We start from the raw sequence: 19,598 nt of genomic DNA, 5'->3' as shown, positions 1-19,598 counted from the left end.
CCTGGGCTTGCCTGGTCAAGGCACATATGGGAGTTGATGCTTCCTGCTCCTCCTTCTCTCTCGCTTTCTCTCTCTTTCCAAAATGAATAAAGTATTTTAAAAATATTAACACAAAGAATCTGATCTCAAACTTCAAGATTAGGCGTGGCATTGGAAATGTGCTTTGATTTGTGTGCACAAAAGGGCCAATCAGCCAGGTCAACATGAGAAATAGAACTTCCTGGGCACACAGGTCCAGAATCTTTGAACATGGAGGTTCTTTGATGGGGAACTGGAGTACTGTTTTCATTCAGACGGCATCCCAGAGCCAGGACGCACCCCTATAGGCAGTGAGTACAGTGTAATTCAAACTGTTTTTAAAAAACCCAACAATTTTTATATGACTTATTTTAGAGAGAGGGCAAAGGAGAGAGAGAAGGAAGCATTTATTCGTTGTTCCACTTAGTTGTGCACTCATTGGTTGCTTTCTATATGGGCCCTGACCAAGGATCGAACCCACAACCTTGTCATTTTTGAAACGATATTCCAACCGAGCTAACTGGCCAGGGCTCGAACTGCTTTTTGTTTTCAATCCTTTTCATTCTACCCCATTTGTACTTTCCTCGAGGTCTTCAAATTGTAAAACCTGTTCCTTCTCATTCATTTCCTCTTGCTTCTGGGGATCTTTGGGTGCTCCCTACCCAATACTGTCCAATCAGTCTGCAGCATCGTTCGCCTGCATTTAACCCGTCGCTTAGAACTCGGTATGTGTACCCACCATTCACTGTTCTCACTCAGTCACTCATTTAACCTAAATCTGTTCAGTGCCGGGCATCGAAAAGATGTTAAGGTTACACAGATCAATTCCACAGAGTTTAAATGAAGCTTTCAATGTAGTTTTCTTTGGATGTCTGCTGCTACAATTCTAGTTTCCTTATTATTGCTTATTATCTTGCCCATGTCTATGTTCAACATTTTTACAGCAAAGATACGGTACATGGGAGAAGAGCAATGAAATGGGAGCTCTAGTCTAGGCTCAGTCTGAAATGTATCCTCACTGGCTCTGCAGACTCTGCCCTTCGGTGTGCATACCAGTCATTCTTCTGCTGACCACCATGTGTATCACACTTGAATTCCTGTCCAAAAATGTAAAAAACATGTTCCATATGTTCCTATCTCATTATTATCTCCCCAGGAGCCCAGGGTTTGGCAATCAACCCTTTCTAGTTCTTCCACCTACCTACCAAATATGGCTTTCCCCACCACCTTGTCGTTTTTGGCAACTAACCAGTTATTAGATTTTTTTTTTTTTTTTTTTTGCTTATCTGTATCAATCACATTGTTTCCTATGAGTTTTATGAATGTGAGCTAAAAAGTCTGGCTTTACATTTTCAATGAAATCATTTCCCTCTCCTGTACTCGGTGGTGTCTCAGACGATGTGCCGTGTCAGCCTTTATGGACAGCAGGGTCCCCTTTCCACCAGCAGGAATGCGTCTACACAGAGTGGAGATAAACAGTGTAAATATTTCAGGTTTCTGGGGAACACAGGGTGGGGTCAGTGTTGGAAAAGATGGCATTCAAGGGAAAGGAGGGAAAAGAAAATCCCAATCATTGCGACTCTAGGGAGCCAGTGAGGCAGGAAGAGATGGCAGGAGGGTCGGAGGAACGGATGATGCCCCTGAAGAAATGGTAAAGGCTGAGAGGCATTTCCCAAAATGACTTCGTTTTTGAACTATAGACTTCACCTAATGATGAAAACTCTAAGCTTACAAAAATAGTTTAAATAGAAACAGTAAGCTAAATTACGTGTCACTTGGCAAATAATTCCATCTTATCTAAATGTATCTCCTTTCCCAATGATGCAGCCAATAGGGTGGATAATTTATTGCACCCTTGTCCTATTTGAATGTAATTATTTACGTGGTGAGTACACAAAATTCAAAGTTTCTATACCCATGCTGTCCAATAAGGTAGCCATTAGTCGCCTGACCAGGCGGTGGCGCAGTGGATAGAGTGTCGGACTGGGATGCAGAAGACCCAGGTTTGAGACCCCGAGGTCGCCAGCTTGAGCGCAGGCTCATCTGGTTTGAGCAAAGCTCACTAGCTTGGACCCAAGGTCGCTTGCTCGAGCAAGGGGTCACTTGGTCTGCTGTAGCCCCCGGTCAATGCACATATGAGAAAGCGGTCGGTGAACAACTGAGGTGTTGCAATGAAAAACTGATGATTGATGCTTCTCATCTCTCTCTGTTCCTGTCTGTCTGTCCCTATCTATCCCTCTCTCTGACTCTGTCTCTGTAAAAAAAAAAAAAAAAAGATAGCCATTAGTCACATGTGGCTAGTGCTGTTTAAGTGTAAAATACATGAGGGATTTTAAAGACAATATGAATAAAAGAATGTCAAATATTAACATTTTAAATTAATTGTTGAAATGATATTTTGGACATACTAGGTTAGATGAATTATCTAAATTTATATACCTGTTTTTGTTTTTCTTTTTGAGATTTTAAAATGTAGCTACTAAAAAGTTTTAAATTAGAGATACAGCCTGCATTGTATTTCTATTGAACAGGGCTAATCAACATTTCAGGAACAAAGTCGTAGAAATTTTAGAAATGAGTTGAGGCCCTGGCTGGTTGGCTCAATGGTAGAGCATTGCCTGGAGTGTAGATGTCCCAGATTCGATTTCCAGTCAGGGCACACAGGAGAAGCGACCATCTGCTTCTCCAACCCTTCCCCTCTTGCTTTTTTTTCTCTCTCTCTCTCTCTCTCCCCCCCCCCTTCTGCAGCCAAGGCTCCAATGGAGCAAGTTGGCCCCGAGTGCTGCGGATGGCTCCATGGCCTCCACACTAAAAAATGGCTCCAGTTGCAACAGACCAAGGGACCTAGAGGGGCAGAGCATCACCCCCTGGTAGGCTTGCCGGGTGGATCCCAGTTGGGGCACATGCGGGAGTCTGTCTCTGCCTCCCCTCCTCTCACTGAATAAAAAAAAGAAAAAGAAAAAAGAAAGAAACCAGTTGAACAAGCTTATCCTTACTAGGTGAGAGAGGTCACAGGAACATGAAATAAGAATCATGACAGGCAAAAGATAGGTGTTTCCTTTTTGTAAAAAGAGGCCTTTGCTTAAGCTTGGTCATGTGAAGAGTATGAAAGAGGCAGGCTGTGAGCTTAATTCCATAAACATCCATTGAACACCTGCAAGGAAAAACACCGTGCTAGGATAGGGTATTTTAAAAATGAATTAAAAAAAATAATAATAATAATTAGCCCTGGCCAGTTGGCTTACTGCAGTGGTCCCCAACCCCCGGGCCGCGGACTGGTACCGGTCCGCAGAGAAGGAATAACTAACTTACATTATTTCCGTTTTATTTATATTTAAGTCTGAATGATGTTTTATTTTTTAAAAATGACCAGATTCAGGTCCTGGCCGGTTGGCTCAGTGATAGATCATTGGCCTGGCGTGCAGGAGTCCCGGGTTTGATTCCCGGCCAGGGCACACAGGAGAAGTGCCCATCTGCTTCTCCACCCCTCCCCCTCTCTTTCCTCTCTGTCTTTCTCTTCCCCTCCCGCAGCCAAGGCTCCATTGGAGCAAAGGTGGCCCAGGTGCCGAGGATGGCTCTGTGGCCTCTGCCTCAGGTGCTAGAATGGCTCTGGTTGCAACAGAGCAATGCCCCAGATGGGCAGAGCATCGCCCCCTGGTGGGCATGCCGGGTGGATCACGGTTGGGTGCATGCGGGAGTCTGTCTGACTGCCTCCCGTTTCCAACTTCAGAAAAGTAAAAAAATAAAAATAAATAAATAAAAATGACCAGATTCCCTCTGTTACATCCGTCTAAGACTCACTCTTTATTTTTTTTTAATTTTTTATTTATTCATTTTAGAGAGGAGAGGGAGAGAAAGAGAGAGAGAGAAAGAAAGAGAGAGAGAAGAGGGGAGGAGCTGGAAGCATCAACTCCCATATGTGCCTTGACCAGGCAAGCCCAGGGTTTCGAACCGGCAACCTCAGCATTTCTAGGTCGACGCTTTATCCACTGTGCCACCACAGGTCAGGCCAAGACTCACTCTTGACGCTTGTCTCAGTCACGTGATACATTTATCCATCCCACCCTAAAGGCTGGTCTGTGAAAATATTTTCTGACATTAAACCGGTCCGTGGCCCAAAAAAGGTTGGGGACCACTGGCTTACTGGATAGAGCATTGTCTCAATGTATGGACGTCCCAGGTTTGATTCCTGGTCAGGGCACACAGGAGAAGTGACCATTTGCTTCTCTTCCCCTTCTCTCTCTCTACCCCTCCCCTCTATCTTCCCCTCCTGCAGCCAGTGTCTCAATTAGTTTGAGCTATGGCCTGGGCACTGAGGAGAATAGCTCTGTTGATTCGAGCATCGGCCCCAGACAGGGCTTGCTGGGTGGATCCCGATCGGGCTGCATGTGGTAGTCTGTCTCATTATCTCCCCTCCTCTCGCTTAAAAAAAAAAAGAATTTAAACCTGGCTCCCGTCCCTGAGCTCACCATTTCATATATTCTTTGCTGCAAGCATATGCCTGGTTCATGGTGGAAACTCCATATTCACTGAACAGGTTAATATAAATGTCTAAGACAATGGAAGAGATGCTCCTGCAATACTAAAGGCACACAGTGAAGCCCATTAAAGCTTCCATATTAGCAACAGACCTCATAACTACTAGATAAAATTAAGGACCTGGAAATAAAAATATAATTAAAAAATAATTTGTCTTTGAAGCCATTTTATATCATCAAATGCCGCTTAAGACAATATAAATCCAACAATATATGAAGAGAATGAAGACTTGCCTTTGTTTTGAAATCCTTAACTAAAATCTAACTCCTTGTTCTGCAATTCCAAGCCTTCTGAAGTTTGGCCACTCCCTGTCTCCCACTGTTCCTGTTATGTGTGCTGTAGTAGCTGAGGCAGACAGAAATGGCCATTAACTGTTATTATGAAAAACACTTGAATTTGTCTATATGGTAATGTTTAATTTTGTTCAGTAAGGACAGGGATGGAGCCATCTATCACTGACCTGAAGCTATAGATGGGAGACATGCCCCAGTGATCCTGCCTGTCCCTGTTGTGTCTCCCACCCCCTGCCAGGCTCCTAAGGCCAAAAGAGGAGGCTCAGAGTACTTTGAGCAGGACTGACAGGATATACACCTGGTTTCATAGCCAATCTCTTGGGGGAGTGTCTTCTCAGGGGATTTACTTCTTTTATTTATTTAAAAATTTTTTAAAGATTTATTTATTTATTTTAGAGAGGAGAGAGAGGGTGGAGAGAGGGGGAGAGAGTGAGAGAGAGAGAGAGAGAGAGAGAGAAGGGGAGGAGCAGGAAGCGTCAACTCCCATATGTGCCTTGACCAGGCAAGCCCAGGGTTTTGAACTGGTGACCTCAGCATTCTAGGTCGATGCTTTATCCACTGGGCCACCACCGGTCAGGCCACTTCTTTTTAATATTATGCATTTCCTCTGCTTGCATTTTTTTTTATATAAAACAAAGCCTTAAAAATATATCTAAAGATAAAATAAATTATTTTTACAAGGATGTTAACACCTGGATACAGTATGAAGAACAGAGGAAGAAGTCAAATGAATTGAAAGGCAGTAACAAGCAGTGGAAGTAGTAAGCAGCATTATTGTTCTATAAATTGTCACATAGGTCAACGTAGGACAGTGGTTCTCAAAGCATGTGCCAGGGCGCACTGGTGCGCCCTATGGTATTTCAAAGAAATATGTGCCTGTTGAGGACCAAAAAACCAACAGGGTTTTTGGAGTTTAGATTTTTGGAGGACAGAGGTATGGGGAATTGGCTGTAAGCTGACAGGCTGCCCAACCCCCCACCTCACTTGCCTGATTAGGTTGCAAAAGGCTGTTAAGCTGTGGAGCTGGATGGTTTACTTACACGACCCCCCCATGTTCCCCAGAAAGACTAGAGGCAAGTTTCTTCTATCCTTTGTTTGGTGAAAAGTTAAGATGATATGTATGGTGGGGGTTTTGGATTGATGATTAAACATAAGAATTGTCTCTTGAAGCCTTTTGGATTTCTATAAAAGAAGAATATGTGGCAATATCTAAAAAAGCTTTGAACATTTTACTACAATTTTCAACATCCTATTTATGTAAATTAGGATTTTCTACCCTCAATACAATTAAGAGTAAAAAGAGAGAAATTCTTCAATGTATTGATGAGGAAATGAGAATTTGCCTTTCAAATATATGCCCAAACATTGAAGAAATCACTAGGACACATCAGGCTCATGTTTCTCATAAACGCAAGAATGAAAAAAACTTAACACATTCGTGCCAGGACCTGCCGAATTCACTAAGTCTTACTAAGAATGTATCTACATATATTAAAAAGATAACTTTTTTTTTGTTTTTTTAAGCCATCTTTTTTACAAATTCTAAAAAGCATAACTCAAAATATGTAACATAAAAATTTTTATTTTGGGTTTTTTTATTTATTTATTTATTTTGTATTTTTCTGAAGTTGGAAACAGGGAAGCAGTCAGACAGACTCCCGCATGCGCCCGACCGGGATCCACCCAGCATGCCCACCAGGGGGCGATGCTCTGCCCATCTGGGGCGTTGCTCCATTGCAACCAGAGCCATTCCAGCGCCTGAGGCAGAGGCCATAGAGCCATCCTCAGCGCCCAGGCCAACTTTGCTCCAGTGGAGCCTTGGCTGCGGGAGGGGAAGAGAGAGACAGAGAGGAAGGAGAGGGGGACGGGTGGAGAAGCAAATGGGCGCTTCTCCTGTGTGCCCTGGCCGGGAATCGAACCCGGGACTCCTGCACGCCAGGCTGATGCTCTACCACTGAGCCAACCAGCCAGGGCCTATTTTGGGGGGGGGGGTTGTGTCAGAGATAGAGAGAGGGACAGATAGGGACAGACAGGAAGGGAGAGAGATGAAAAGCATCAATTCTTCATTGTGGCACTTTAGTTCATTGATTGCTTTCTCATATGTGCCTTGACTGGGGGATGAGGGGGCTATAGCAGATCAAGTGACCCCTTGCTCAAGCCAGCAACCTTGGGCTCAAGCTGGTGAGCCTTGCTCAAACCAGATGAGCCCGTACACAAGCCGGTGAGCTCAGGGTTTCAAACCTGGGTCCTCTGTGTCCCAGTCCAACGCTCTATCCACTGTGCCACTGTTTGGTCAAGCCATAAAAATGTTTTTTAATGTCAAAATAAATTTAATTTTGTTGTATTTATTTCATTTTATATCCATAAAAGCACGCTTGGACTTTATATATTTTTTCTTTAATATTTGATTTAATTTTTATAACATTTCTCAGAAATTTGTATATAGTGCGCCTATAATTATTTGTAAGATTTTAAATGCGCCCCGACTTCAAAAAGTTTGAGAACCACTCATGTAGGCACTACAGGATGTTCTAGGTTCGTTCTGGGGCAGAGGAGGAAGGGAAAAACTAAAGAAGAACTTTGTGGTTCTTATTATGCCAATATATTCTTCTTTTTATTTTTTTTGTATTTTTCCAAAGTGAGAAGTGTGTGTGTGGGGGAGACAGACTCCCACATGTACCCCACAGGGATCCACCCAGCATGTCCACCAGGAGGCGATGCTCAGCCCCTCTGGGGTGTTGCTCCACTGTAATCGGAGCCATTCTAGCACCTGAGGCAGAGGCCATGGAGCCATCCTCAGTGCCTGGGCCAACTTTGCTCCCATGGAGTCTTGGTTGCAGGAGGGGAAGAGAGAGGCAGAGAGAAAGGAGAGGGGGAAGGGTGGAGAAGCAGATAGGCGCTTCTCCTGTGTGCCCTGGCCTGGGAATTGAACCCGAGACTTCCACACACCGGGTCAACGCTCTACCGCTGAGCCAACTAGCCAGGGCCTATTCTTCTTTTTTATTGAATTTATTTGTGTTCATTGGTTAATAAAATTATATAGGTTTTAGGTATACAATTATTTTTACAGAGACAGAGAGAGGGATAGACAGGAACGGAGAGGGATGAGAAGCATCAATTCTTCGTTGCGACACCTTTGTTGTTCATTGATTGCTTTCTCATATGTGCCTTGACCGTGGTGCTATAGCAGACCGAGTAACCCCTTGCTCGAGCCAGGGACCTTGGGTCCAAGCTAGCTGGTGAGCCCTGTTCAAACCAGATGAGCCCATGCTCAAGCTGGTGACCTCAGGGTCTCGAACCTGGGTCCTCTGCATCCTAGTCCAACACTCTATCCACTGTGCCACCACCTGGTTAGGCTCAGGTATACAATTCTATAATGCATCGTCAGTATGTTGTGTTGTGTATTCACTACCCCAAGTCACTGTGTTCTTCAAATGAACACTGCTTACTACAGGAAAGACTAATAATCTCTCTCACACACACAAGTCTAGGAGCAGCAAAAGAAGTGTATGAACTATGAAAGAACTTTTTTACTTCCTCCTTGCAGAGACCAGGAGTGTATTTTATGCTCAGAAAGATTTTTTACAATGAAGAAAATGCAATACATCATAATTTTTTTTTTAATCTCTGTAGTTTTCTTTAAATTTTTTTTAAAGATTTTATTTATTTATTTTAGCGAGGGGAGAGAAAGAGAGAAGGGGGAAGGAGCAGGAAGTATCAACTCCCATATGTGCCTTGACCAGGCAAGTCCAGGGTTTTGAACTGGTGACCTCAGCGTTCCAGGTCGATGCTTTATCCAGTGCGCCACCACAGGTCAGGTGACCACTGTAGTTTTCTAAAAGCACAATTTTTTAACTCCCCCCCTCATGAAATTGTGCAAAACACTCCCACACACATGCTTTTATCAGGCGTGTGATCCCATCAGAAAGGCAGTAGTGACACCCCACTTCTCCCGGGCTTCGAGAACTGGGTCCCTACCCAGGAGCGGAATGCTCAAGTTCAGTACCTCTCTTTCCCACCAAAGGATTATTATAAAAGTAAATCTTTTTTCTGAACTCTGGTCCTCCTGGTGAGTGGTATAACTGTGGTCATGTGTCATTTATTTTGAACTCCTATCCAGCCAACTTCCATGAGGATAACTCATTTATTGAAACATGTAAACAACCCCCAGCACCAAAGCAGCCAAATGGAGGACCGCCTTCACCACATGCTCTTGAAGGTGTAATAAAACTGTGATTCTGCTGTTTGGCTTGGCAAAGGCAAAGGCGGTTGGGAGAATGCCTTCATACTTACTTGGGAATACTCATGACATGTGGGTTCTAGGTGGCTGCCACTGCTGTCTCGGCCGACTCTCCTGGAATCTTGGACTCCAGCAGAAATATACAGGAAATCACATTGCCAAACTTTTCTCCTTATAAAGACAGACAATCTATCCAGGAATTATCGTCCTCCCCGTTGTCAGAGGGAGGAGCCACTAGTTAAGTCAGAAGCAGGATATAACAAGGCAGAGGAAATTTAAAGCGGTTTCCTCTGTCCCTGAGGTCTAGTCACAGTGCCACCTCTTCAGGAACAGTGCTGCGTAGCAAGTTAAGATCACTTATGGGTAAGGACAGAGGACGGGTTACTCTGGAGTCCGGGTTCTTCTCTGACAGTTCGAGAGCAGTCTAACGGAGAGCACCGCCACTAGGAGTTAGGAGCCCTGAGGTACAGACCCGCAGTAAGCCCCACCGTTCTACTCAGGGCCTTCCTTCCCTTGGAATGTTCCAAACAGAACAGTGTCTCTCTTCCTCAAACTTGCTCCTCCTCCATTCCTAGCTCAGTGAGAGCCGGTGGGCACTGTTGTCTTCTCAGGGTTCTGGGGTTCCTCCTCCACCTCCACTGCAGCCTGGCCCACTCCCCTGGGTCCCGCCAGGCATGCCTGCCGCCCGCCTCTGGATGCCCGCTGCCCTGTCACCTGCACTGCGCAGGACTTGCTCCGCAGACACTCAGCGTGAGCCACCAAGTGCCAGGCCCTGTGCTCAGCTCTGGGCCTACACAGGGGAGGACAACAGTGTCTGCCCTTTCTGGGGCTTATGTTCTAGTGGAGGAAACAGAGCAAAAACAAGAAGATAACACAGTTACGAGTCATATAGTTACTTCACAGGAAACAAAACAGGACTAAGGCATCAAGGAGGAGATAGTGACTCACCGTCTCCTCTCTCCTACCTACCCCCACATGGCCCCCTCCTTGCTTTCCTGGTGTCTCTCCCAGGGCTTCTCTCATCAGAGCACCTTCCCTCTCTCCTACCTACCCCCACGTGGCTCCCTCCTTGCTTTCCTGGTGTCTCTCCCAGGGCTTCTCTCATCAGAGCACCTTCCCTCTCTCCTACCTACCCCCACGTGGCTCCCTCCTTGCTTTCCTGGTGTCTCTCCCAGGGCTTCTCTCATCAGAGCACCTTCCCTCTCTCCTACCTACCCCCACGTGGCCCCCTCCTTGCTTTCCTGGTCTCTCCCAGGGCTTCTCTCATCAGAGCACCTTCCCTCTCTCCACCCCCTAACGGGCAATTCAGATGTCACATCCTCAGGAAACCTGAAACCTTTCAGGATCCTTCCTACTCAGCAATTCTCTTCCTCTTCTCAATTCTTTCTTTTTTTTTTTTAATTTTTATTGATTTTAGAGAGAGGAAGGGGGAGAGAGAGAGAGAGAGAGAGACAGATACATTGATCTGTTTCTGACCAGGGATCGAACCCACGACTTCTGCGTATCAGGATGACACTCTAACCAACCAACCGAGTACCGGCCAGGATTCGAGTCTTTTCTTCTGGCGCTCATCTCACTCTGCGTGGTTATGTGCATGGATGCACAATACCCCCAAGAAGACTGTAAACTAGAGGGACAATTTTCAACACCTTGGTCTCTTCCCCACGGTGCCTTAATCCAACAGAGATTTAAAAAGTGAATTAAAGAAATTGTTCACAGCACCCTCGGCGGTCCCAGATCCGTCTCCTGCTTCAACAGTGTTTGGACAAAACAGATGCAGGACGCCCCTGCGCCCAGCCTCCGACCACCCTCCGACCTCTCTTCCAGTCACCACCTTCGGAACCACCTCCGCCATCCTTGGTCTCAGACCAGCCAACACCATGGTTTTTATCTTAACTCCTTACTGCCCAACAATCGTGAGCTCCCACATTCGTCACAATTATTCCACCGAGGTGGAAGCTGCCCTCAACCGCCTGGTCAGCCTGCCTCTGCGGGCCTCCCACACCTACCTCCGTCTGGGTGACCGTGACCAGGTGGCTCTGCAGGGCGCGGGCCACTTAGCGAGTTGGCTGAGGAGGAGCGTGAGGGCACCCAGTGTCTCTTAAAGAAGGAAAACCAGCGTGGTGGCTGCGTTCTCTTCCAGGATGTGCTGGAGCCTTCCCAAGAAGAGTGGGGGGACACTCAGGACACCATGGGGCCACCATGGTCATGCAGCAGAACCTGAACCAGGCCCTTTGGACCTGCCTGCCCTGGGTCCTACCCGTACAGACCCTCATCTCTGACTTCCGGGAGAACCTCTTCCTGGGTGAGCATGTGAAACTCATCAAGAAGATGGGTTACAGGCCCTGGCTGGTTTGCTCAATGGATAGTGTGTCCACCTGGCGTGTGGACATCCTAGGGTTTGTTTTTTTTTTAATTATTTTTATTTATTTATTCATTTTAGAGGAGAAAGAGAGAGAGAAGGGAGGAGGAGCAGGAAGCCTCAACTCCCATATGTGCCCTGACCGGGCAAGCCCAGGGTTTCGAACCAACAACCTCAGCATTCCAGGTCAACGCTCTATCCACTGCGCCACCCCAGGTCAGGCGACATCCTAGGTTTGATCCCCAGTCAGGACACACACGAGAAGCAACCATCTGCTCCTCCACCCTTCCTCCTCCCCAGCCAGTGGCTCACTGAGCTTAGGCCAGGACCTGAGGATAACTTGGTTGATTTGAGCATCGGGGGTTGCCAGGTGGATTCCAGTGAGGGCACACGCAAAGAGTCTATCTCCCCTCCTATCACTTAAAAAAAAGAAAAGAAAAGATGGGTTACACCTGACCAACCTCCACAGGCTGCCTGTCCCCAGGTTGGGCGACTCTTTGAGACTCCCCCTGAAGCACGGGTAGGAGCCTTTGGAGCCCAGAGCCTTTGAGGGGCCCCTCGACAACCTCGTGGTGCCTGGCTTTTGCCTGAGCCTCCCCCTGAAACCATTAGACTTCCTTTTAACCTCCCTGTAGCCCTTTCCCATGAATTGGACCAAATGGAAGTAAAACTTGTTGCAGCCAAACCCCTGGCCCGTCCGAGCTGGTGGCACAGTAGATAGAGCACCGCTCAGGTCCCCAGCTCAAGGAGGGCACACGTGAGAAGCAATCAATGGCACAACTAAGTGGGACAAGTTGATGCTTCTCTCTCTCCCTTCCTGTCTCAAACCCCTACCCCCAGCGTAGCTAATGTCACTACTGGCCCTAACTATTTCACAGGGTTATTATGGAGATCAAATAACATTCAAGATGTGAAAGTGCTTTGAAAATGAAACAAGGTCTGTACAAATAGAAATGGCTTTGTAATCGTAATTATAGCAAGCAGCACTCTGGGAACCTGCCCACACAGGAGCTGGCTTTTTCACCCCTCCCCCCGCTTACAAGGAAGCACAGAGGCTGCTCAACTATTTAAACAGCAAAACTTTTTAGGCCGTGGCCTTGATTTTTTGTTGTCTCCCGTACTGTTGCCTGCTTGTGATCACAAAATAAACCAAGTACGCAACCTTGGACTTTTCTGCAGAACTGAGTGGCTAGGAGCCAGAATGCCTTGGTTGAAATTCCAACTTCTTGTTACTTCCTTGCTTCCTCCAGCGAATTACGGAACCTCTTTGCTTTAATTTCCTCATGCGGTTGTTCATAAGAATTTAATGATTAAATACAGTACACATAAAAACAGCACTGAAAACAATGCCCAGTACAAAGTAAGCAAGCCATCGTCAAGTTGTAATAGTCCACAGCGCTTCCCGGTCGGGGGCATCGGGGGAGGTTTCTAGGAGCTAATCTCGGGTTGTTGGTGTTCTGTGGTTGGGAACAAAGAAAACAGCCTGGAGGGGGTTGGGGGTGGGGAGGGGCTGGTGCAACGGGGAGAACGAAGCAGAGGCAGGAGTCAGAAGAGCCTCCAGTATGGCCAAAGAATGTGAGGTTAAGTAGAGAAAGCTTAGCTGTTTTAAGAGGTTTAGTTAGGACCTCATTCAAGTGAAAGTGACTATCAAGAAGCTGTGAGCTGCACTAAAAAATGAAACAGAGAAAGGCCTCCTATCATTATTTTTGGCTTTCATCATTTTAACTAATGAAAAGAGGTTGAGAACAAGGTTGTGCACCTACCTGAGTTACTTTGTTTCTAAGCCAGCCCTGAGCCACCAAGGGAGACAACAGCGACCTGAGCAGCCACTTCCCACCTTCAGGGAAAGGCAGACCCATCCCTTTTTCCAAACTGCCTCACTGCACGAACACTTTTTTCCCCCTAGGAAACAAACTGGGCCACAATGAAGCAATACTGTCAGGCTGGGTCAGTCAAAGTGGCCTGAAGGTAGAATACGGCCTCCTGTTGCCGTATTTGGCATTAGTTGGGGGAGAGAAAAGTGGCCTATAGAGGCCTCTTCATGTGAACAAGTCTTTTCTTCAAAGAGCTTTGGGTTATACTCCTCCCGGGAAATTCTCAAAAGGAGTCTATGATTCTCAGCTTAGATAGGTGGCTCAGGGGTCTCTCTTGGTTAGACGCCCAGAATTAGCTAGCCTTTGCATCCAGAATTCAGGAATGTGGTCTCCAATGCACATAAAGACTACATTGTAAAAATAGTGCTGGAGTGTGTCCAAACCCTCCCTCCAGGCCTTTGAGTCATTTGGAAATGGTTAACAAAAGGGTTGAACACCTGGGCTGATTACCCCTGAAGGGGATTTCCAAACACTTTGTATTGTCAAGTCATCTCTTTCCTTCCAAAGCAGTCCAGTTCCACCCTCTCTGAAGTGTCCTGAAGATTTCAACTTTTCTGATTCTAGGCTAAGTTAGATCAGTGACTGCTGCTGACACAAAGAAACACGGAGCCAAGCAACCTTGTGCTTTTTAAAGTTTGTTTTGACTTAAGAGGAACAGATGTCCAATGTTTCAAAAAGCCACACATTTGTGGATTTGGCTGACAAACCCTCTAAAGTGCATTTAATTTCTGTTCCCAGAGTCAGCCAGCCACTTACAACTGACTCACTCTCTCTGGGCCACAGTTTGGGCCAGTCTCCCAACTACAGAATCAGAACCTCAGATCTCAGATGAAGCCAGTGTGTTCGGGTGGAGAGTGGGGGCCATCTAAAACAAATTTTTTTTTTGTTTAATTTAGTAGTAACAACACCCACACAGCAAACTGCAAGGCCAGTAGGTCAGAGAATGAGCAAACAGTTGGCATCTGCCTATCCCAGTACCATGCAATTCTAAAGGCAATGAGTCAGCAGCTGCCCAGAACAGGTTTTTTGTTACAATTCCTCTTATGAGTACTGGTCAAATATGCAAATACATGTAGGTTATTTGCTGCGATTCAAGGCCTCACCCTCACGGCAAACACGTTACCTTAGGTGAACTCCTGGCCTCCTTGGGGAGGGACAGGAACCCAAGCCCCTGACTACCAGACACAAAACGACTCCAATGCTTCTAGAATTTTAAAGTACATTATGTGCTTTCTTGTTGTCTTGGACAATGAAGGAACAAAACACTTTAGATGCCAGTTTTAAACAGAATTTCATCGGCCATGTTCTGCGAATGCCAGAGAGGCTTTGATCAATGGGAGTTAGAGATGGAATGTTACTTGGCTTTCAAACATGGCTATTAAACTCCTGATTAGGTTGTTTTTAACATTTTGTGGGCACATTCATAATTATTAATGAATAGAATAAACCGTTTGTTGTGTTTTCCAACAGGAATGAGACTTTGAAGAATAATGAAGATCTTGCATGCCGATAAAAATCAACTTTAAAAAACTGTTTAAAACCTATTTATACCCATCAAATCTCACTAGATAACCTAGATGGAGTTCCTAACAAGGAATTAAAAGCACTTTTGTCCCCTTCTACCTTCCAGACTTTTTAGTATCAACCACCTTGATAATAAATAAGCTGTCAACATTGTAGATAGGAAGATTAGAAAAGTTATTTTTGCCCTGGCTGAGTGGCTCAGTGGATGAAGCGTAGATCTGGTGGGCCAGAGGTCAGGGTTCAACCCCATCAGGACTTGCAGGAGAAGCAAACAACGAGTGCACAACTAAGTGGAACAAGTTGATGCTTCTCTCTCTCTCTCTCTCGCTCTCTCTCCCCCTTCCCCCTCTCTTAACTCAATGGAAAAAAATGTTTTGTTATTTTCAATTACTTTATAGTAAATTTGCATATTGGTGCTTTGTACCACAACAAAGCTAGCCGGGGGCTTATTTTTAGATTTAAAAAGGTTTTAGTCCTATTAATCAAGTCATTAGTTCATTAATTTCTGCTTTTTCTCTTTAAATTTAATGGAGTGCTTGACCAGGCGGTGGCAGTGGATAGAGCGTCAGACTGGGACACAGAGGACCCAGGTTCGAAACCCCGAGGTTGCTGGCTTGAGCAAGGGATCACTTGGTCTGCTGTAGCCCCCCGGTCAAGGCACATATGACAAAGCAATCAATAAACAACTAAGGTACTGCAATGAAGAGTTGATGCTTTTCACCTCTCCGTTCCTGCCTCTCTCACAAAGTAAATAAATAAATAAATAAATAAATAAATAAATAAATAAATAAATTTAATGGGGTGACACTGACCAATAAGAGTACATAGGTTTCAGGTTAATATTTCTGTAAGATTTAACTTTTTTAGACAGGGTGTAGCTACTCCAAAACAAGGGTGTATATACTGAGAACATTTAAAAATGTTTTTGGAATAAAAATACAATGTTGTAAAACTCTTGCACATGTATTAAATACTGTCTGATAAATTAAAAATTGGAAACAAAAACATTTATGGCAGTAATTTACATTTTATCCAATTTAACCTTTCAGACAACCTGGCTATCTATATATGTGTATCTATTTTTATAGATGAAATCTAGGCTCAGTTACAAACTTGCTCAGCCTGACCTGTGGTGACTCAGTGGATAAAGCGTTGACCTGGAACACTGAAGTTGCTAGTTCAAACTCCAACGCTTGTCTGGTCAAGGCACATAAAAGCAACTGACACTTCCCACTCCTTCCTCCTACCTTTCTCTCTCTCCTTTCTAAAATCAATAAACAAAATCTTAAAAAAAACTCAAAACTGGCCTGACCTGTGGTGGCGCAGTGGATAAAGCATCGACCTGGAAATGCCGAGGTCGCTGGTTCGAAACCCTGGGCTTGCCTGGTCAAGGCACATATGGGAGTTGATGCTTCCAGCTCCTCCCCCCTTCTCTCTCTCTCTCCTGTCTCTCCCTCTCCTCTCTAAAATGAATAAATAAATTTAAAAAAAAAAAAACTCAAAACTTTCTCAAGGTCACTTATGTTTGAAGCAGAAATCTAAACCATGGTAAACAAACTAATATGTATGGAGACAAGTGGGTTTCAAAACATACAGAAAGGCATTTTGATGCTAAAAGGTTGGGGACATCTATGACCTTTTTAAATATGGGTCAGTCAAAACACAGTTCACCCCAGGATACAAGTGGGCAATCGATTACTTAGCTTAATGCATTATTTGTCCTCAGTTGAGTCAGTGATGACTAATGAGAAGGCACAAGGCTCACGCTGTCCTTCTGAGGCACAGACAGTACAGAACGCCCTGGGAACGGGGCTGAGCCTGTGCGTGGGAGCACCTGCTCCCGACTGACCACTGTATTTCAGAAATGTCACCCCAGTACCGTCACTTTCTGGATTACTAGAGAATGCGAACAGTGGCCATCATCCAAGTGAAAGTAAAAATCTCCCCTTCTCCAAAGCCCCACGCCCCAGATGATGCAGATGGAGAATACAGGAAACACTGCCGGGACCCCACACTGGGGCTCCTGGGAGGTGCTCCTCAGACAGAGAATATGGGAAACACTCCTCAGACAGAGAATACAGGAAACACTGCCGGGACCCCACACTGGGGCTCCTGGGAGGCGCTCCTCAGCATTGGAGTGCGGGAAGTGTTGAGGACAGTAATGGACTGTCCTGGACAATCTCTTGAGTTTGAGAAATGACGGAACATTGCAGCTATTTAAGGCACAAACGAGGCTTAAACAAAGTAGAGATGGAATCAGAATTCCCAGGACTGTTTTTTTATTTGCAGTAATATCAAACCATCCATTTACACAGTTTCTGGTCTCCCATTAGCTGGCATGAACAAGGCGTGTCTTTGGGATCATGTAGTTGTTTGTGTCCATAAGAAAGGAACAAAGCAAGAACGGGAACACAGCGGTAGCTGCTGGAGCACGCCACACCTGAACACTCGCGGAGGAAAGGAGGAGAGCTGCTCTTCATTTGTTCTCAAAGCAAATTCAACATTTGAAAGAGTGAACAAACCATCATGACGTTCAATGTATTATTCATCTCTTAGACCTTTGGTCTAAGACTAAAACTTTTCTTTTTCTAATACCCTACCCTGAAATAGATTTACCCATAAATCCCAAAGATTTAGTACAAATAGTACAATTCACACTAGCTTTCCTCTTTCCTTTTTTTAGACAAACACCAAATAAAATACAGCTGAAAGAAATGAAACACAACCAGCAGCTGGCTTAGAAACTAACACTAACCCTAAAAATCTAAAAAATTCTGTGTTTGATATAAATTTACTTAAAGTAAAGCATTTGGGTACTGCATTTTAGGTAACAATCATACTGCTAGAAAGTCCCTGGGTGGGGAAAAGAAAAAGATTAAGAATAATCTTTTTAAAACTCACTAGGCAGGTAGGTTGCTTCTGCTTTATTTATTAAGCTGTGGTCATTGAGACTTATCCCAATTTTCCTCTTGACCATGCTGCATTATCATGGCATAAAAGATTCAAAGTGCCCTAGACATAGGACAGAGTTTTCTAAATCATAAACCATGATTCTGGGTAATGTTTTAATGGGAACATTTGATATGGATGGTCAGATGAAAGATACCAAAATGTCAGACAGCCCATCGACTGCTGTTGCCATGAGATTCAACAGTCAACATCAGTCTGATAAGCTACCCGACAAGGTGGTACAGCATGGAGATGTCACGACGGTAGGCAACACAAGCAGACAATCAGGCAGGATTTGATAAAACAAACCAGGCACTTCTGGCCCATGGAGATTTAAACCCAATTCTACTCTCAAAGTAATGTCAGTACCAATTTTCCTAAAGGGAAAAAGTGAAATTGTTTATTTCCCTCTCAAGCAAAAAAAAATTACCAAGTTCAACTAGAAACCACTTAAGAACAAAACTGAAATGGGCAAGGAAATTAGGTTACATATAAAAGTAAACTTCTGTTAAAACCAGAGGACATGCTGAGCTAAAATTAACACATGAGAAAGTGTGGTTTTCTTATCGAGTTGCTTCTCTCTGCAGTGTTCTTTGATTCGTACACCCCTCCTCCCGGTTTCACAAATGAGAACGTCCCTCACCACACCAGTCCTTAAGGTGCCATTTCAGCAGTGGGCAGCGGGCTGCCCAACTCCAGCCCAACAGAAAATGCCTTGCTGGTGTCTCTTTTCATGCAAATACAAACTAAGGCTGAAGAAATGGCTGTGGGTGGATTTGGCAAGGCTGCCATTCCATTGGTAGAAGCTAAAAGGAAGTGAAAAATCAAAACGCTCAAGAAAACAAACACAATTTTGGAATGATCAAAGAGGTCTTTATAAGAAAGTTTTTTCAAGACTTCATTCTAAATATACAGAATAAAAAAAATGGTGCCAGCTTATTTGTGAGACACCAACCAGATTTTCCTTACACTGTCTCAAAATGTAAAGATCAATTTCCCAAGAGGGTGTGCAATGCATCATAAAATGGCTTTTTCAGTAGGTGGGAGAGGAAGGGCGGGGCAGGATGCTTAGTCAATTTTACCATGATAGACATGCAAGGCTGTGAGCCCATCTAAGATTTATATACATTTTGATGAGTTAGAAAAACAAACCAATCATTTGTGACAAGCCTAGAAAGCTTGACATTTTTACATACTTAGGAACTTTTGTTGTGGCGGCTGGAATTCTTTCACTGTACTATGGGGGGCCTTTTGAAAGTAACAATGGAAGGCCAGTTTCTGGTAACTCTTTGCTGCGGAACATCATAGCCCACCCTAATAAAATACAACTTGAACTGAATCGAGGGTGGATACCTTACCTTAATACACAAAGGAAAAGTATGTCAGTGCAAAATATGGACTAAACTGCTCTCAGGAAAAACAAAAAAAAAGAAAAATTAAATCGATACAGGATGGAAAAGGGAATTTTCTTTCCTGGTTTGGAATCTTCCCAACGAAGGTAGAACCTATCCATTCTAATTTCTGCTGCTAAAAACTTTTCCTGCTTATTTAGTTTTCTCTTCTGAGTTCAACTGCTGCTGGATTCTTTTGGCATAGCTCTGTGCCATGGAGTTAATGATGGACAGGATGAAGTAACACACCATTACGACGACCAACTTCTCAAACATCCAGGACAACCAGTTTTCTCCCTGCGGGAATAAATGCAGAATGACCCACGAGAAACATTACCATTTCAGTAGTAAAAGGGAATCTTCTACAATGTTTTAGGGAAAATAATAAGAACTCGGGAGCCTATACCC

General features: G+C 44.6%; 1 protein-coding gene and 1 pseudogene across 1 annotated transcript in view; one reads left to right on the top strand and one right to left on the bottom strand.

Annotated features, from left to right (window-relative positions):
* Positions 1-10,552: 10,552 nt before the first annotated feature.
* Positions 10,553-11,976, top strand: LOC136392250 (ferritin light chain pseudogene; annotated as a pseudogene).
* Positions 11,977-17,112: 5,136 nt separating this feature from the next.
* Positions 17,113-19,598, bottom strand: part of VMP1 (vacuole membrane protein 1) — a 134,872-nt gene continuing 132,386 nt past the window's right edge. The window contains exon 12 of the mRNA XM_066363153.1: positions 17,113-19,487. Within this exon, the coding sequence (XP_066219250.1) occupies positions 19,344-19,487 (144 nt within the window). The 3' untranslated portion in view covers positions 17,113-19,343. The remainder of the gene's footprint in view (positions 19,488-19,598) is intronic.

This window comes from Saccopteryx leptura, chromosome 2 (genome assembly GCF_036850995.1).
Source record: "Saccopteryx leptura isolate mSacLep1 chromosome 2, mSacLep1_pri_phased_curated, whole genome shotgun sequence".
NCBI classification, from domain to species: Eukaryota; Metazoa; Chordata; class Mammalia; order Chiroptera; family Emballonuridae; genus Saccopteryx; species Saccopteryx leptura.
Note: the sequence above shows the minus strand (reverse complement) of the source record. Positions and strands in the feature narration are given on the sequence as shown.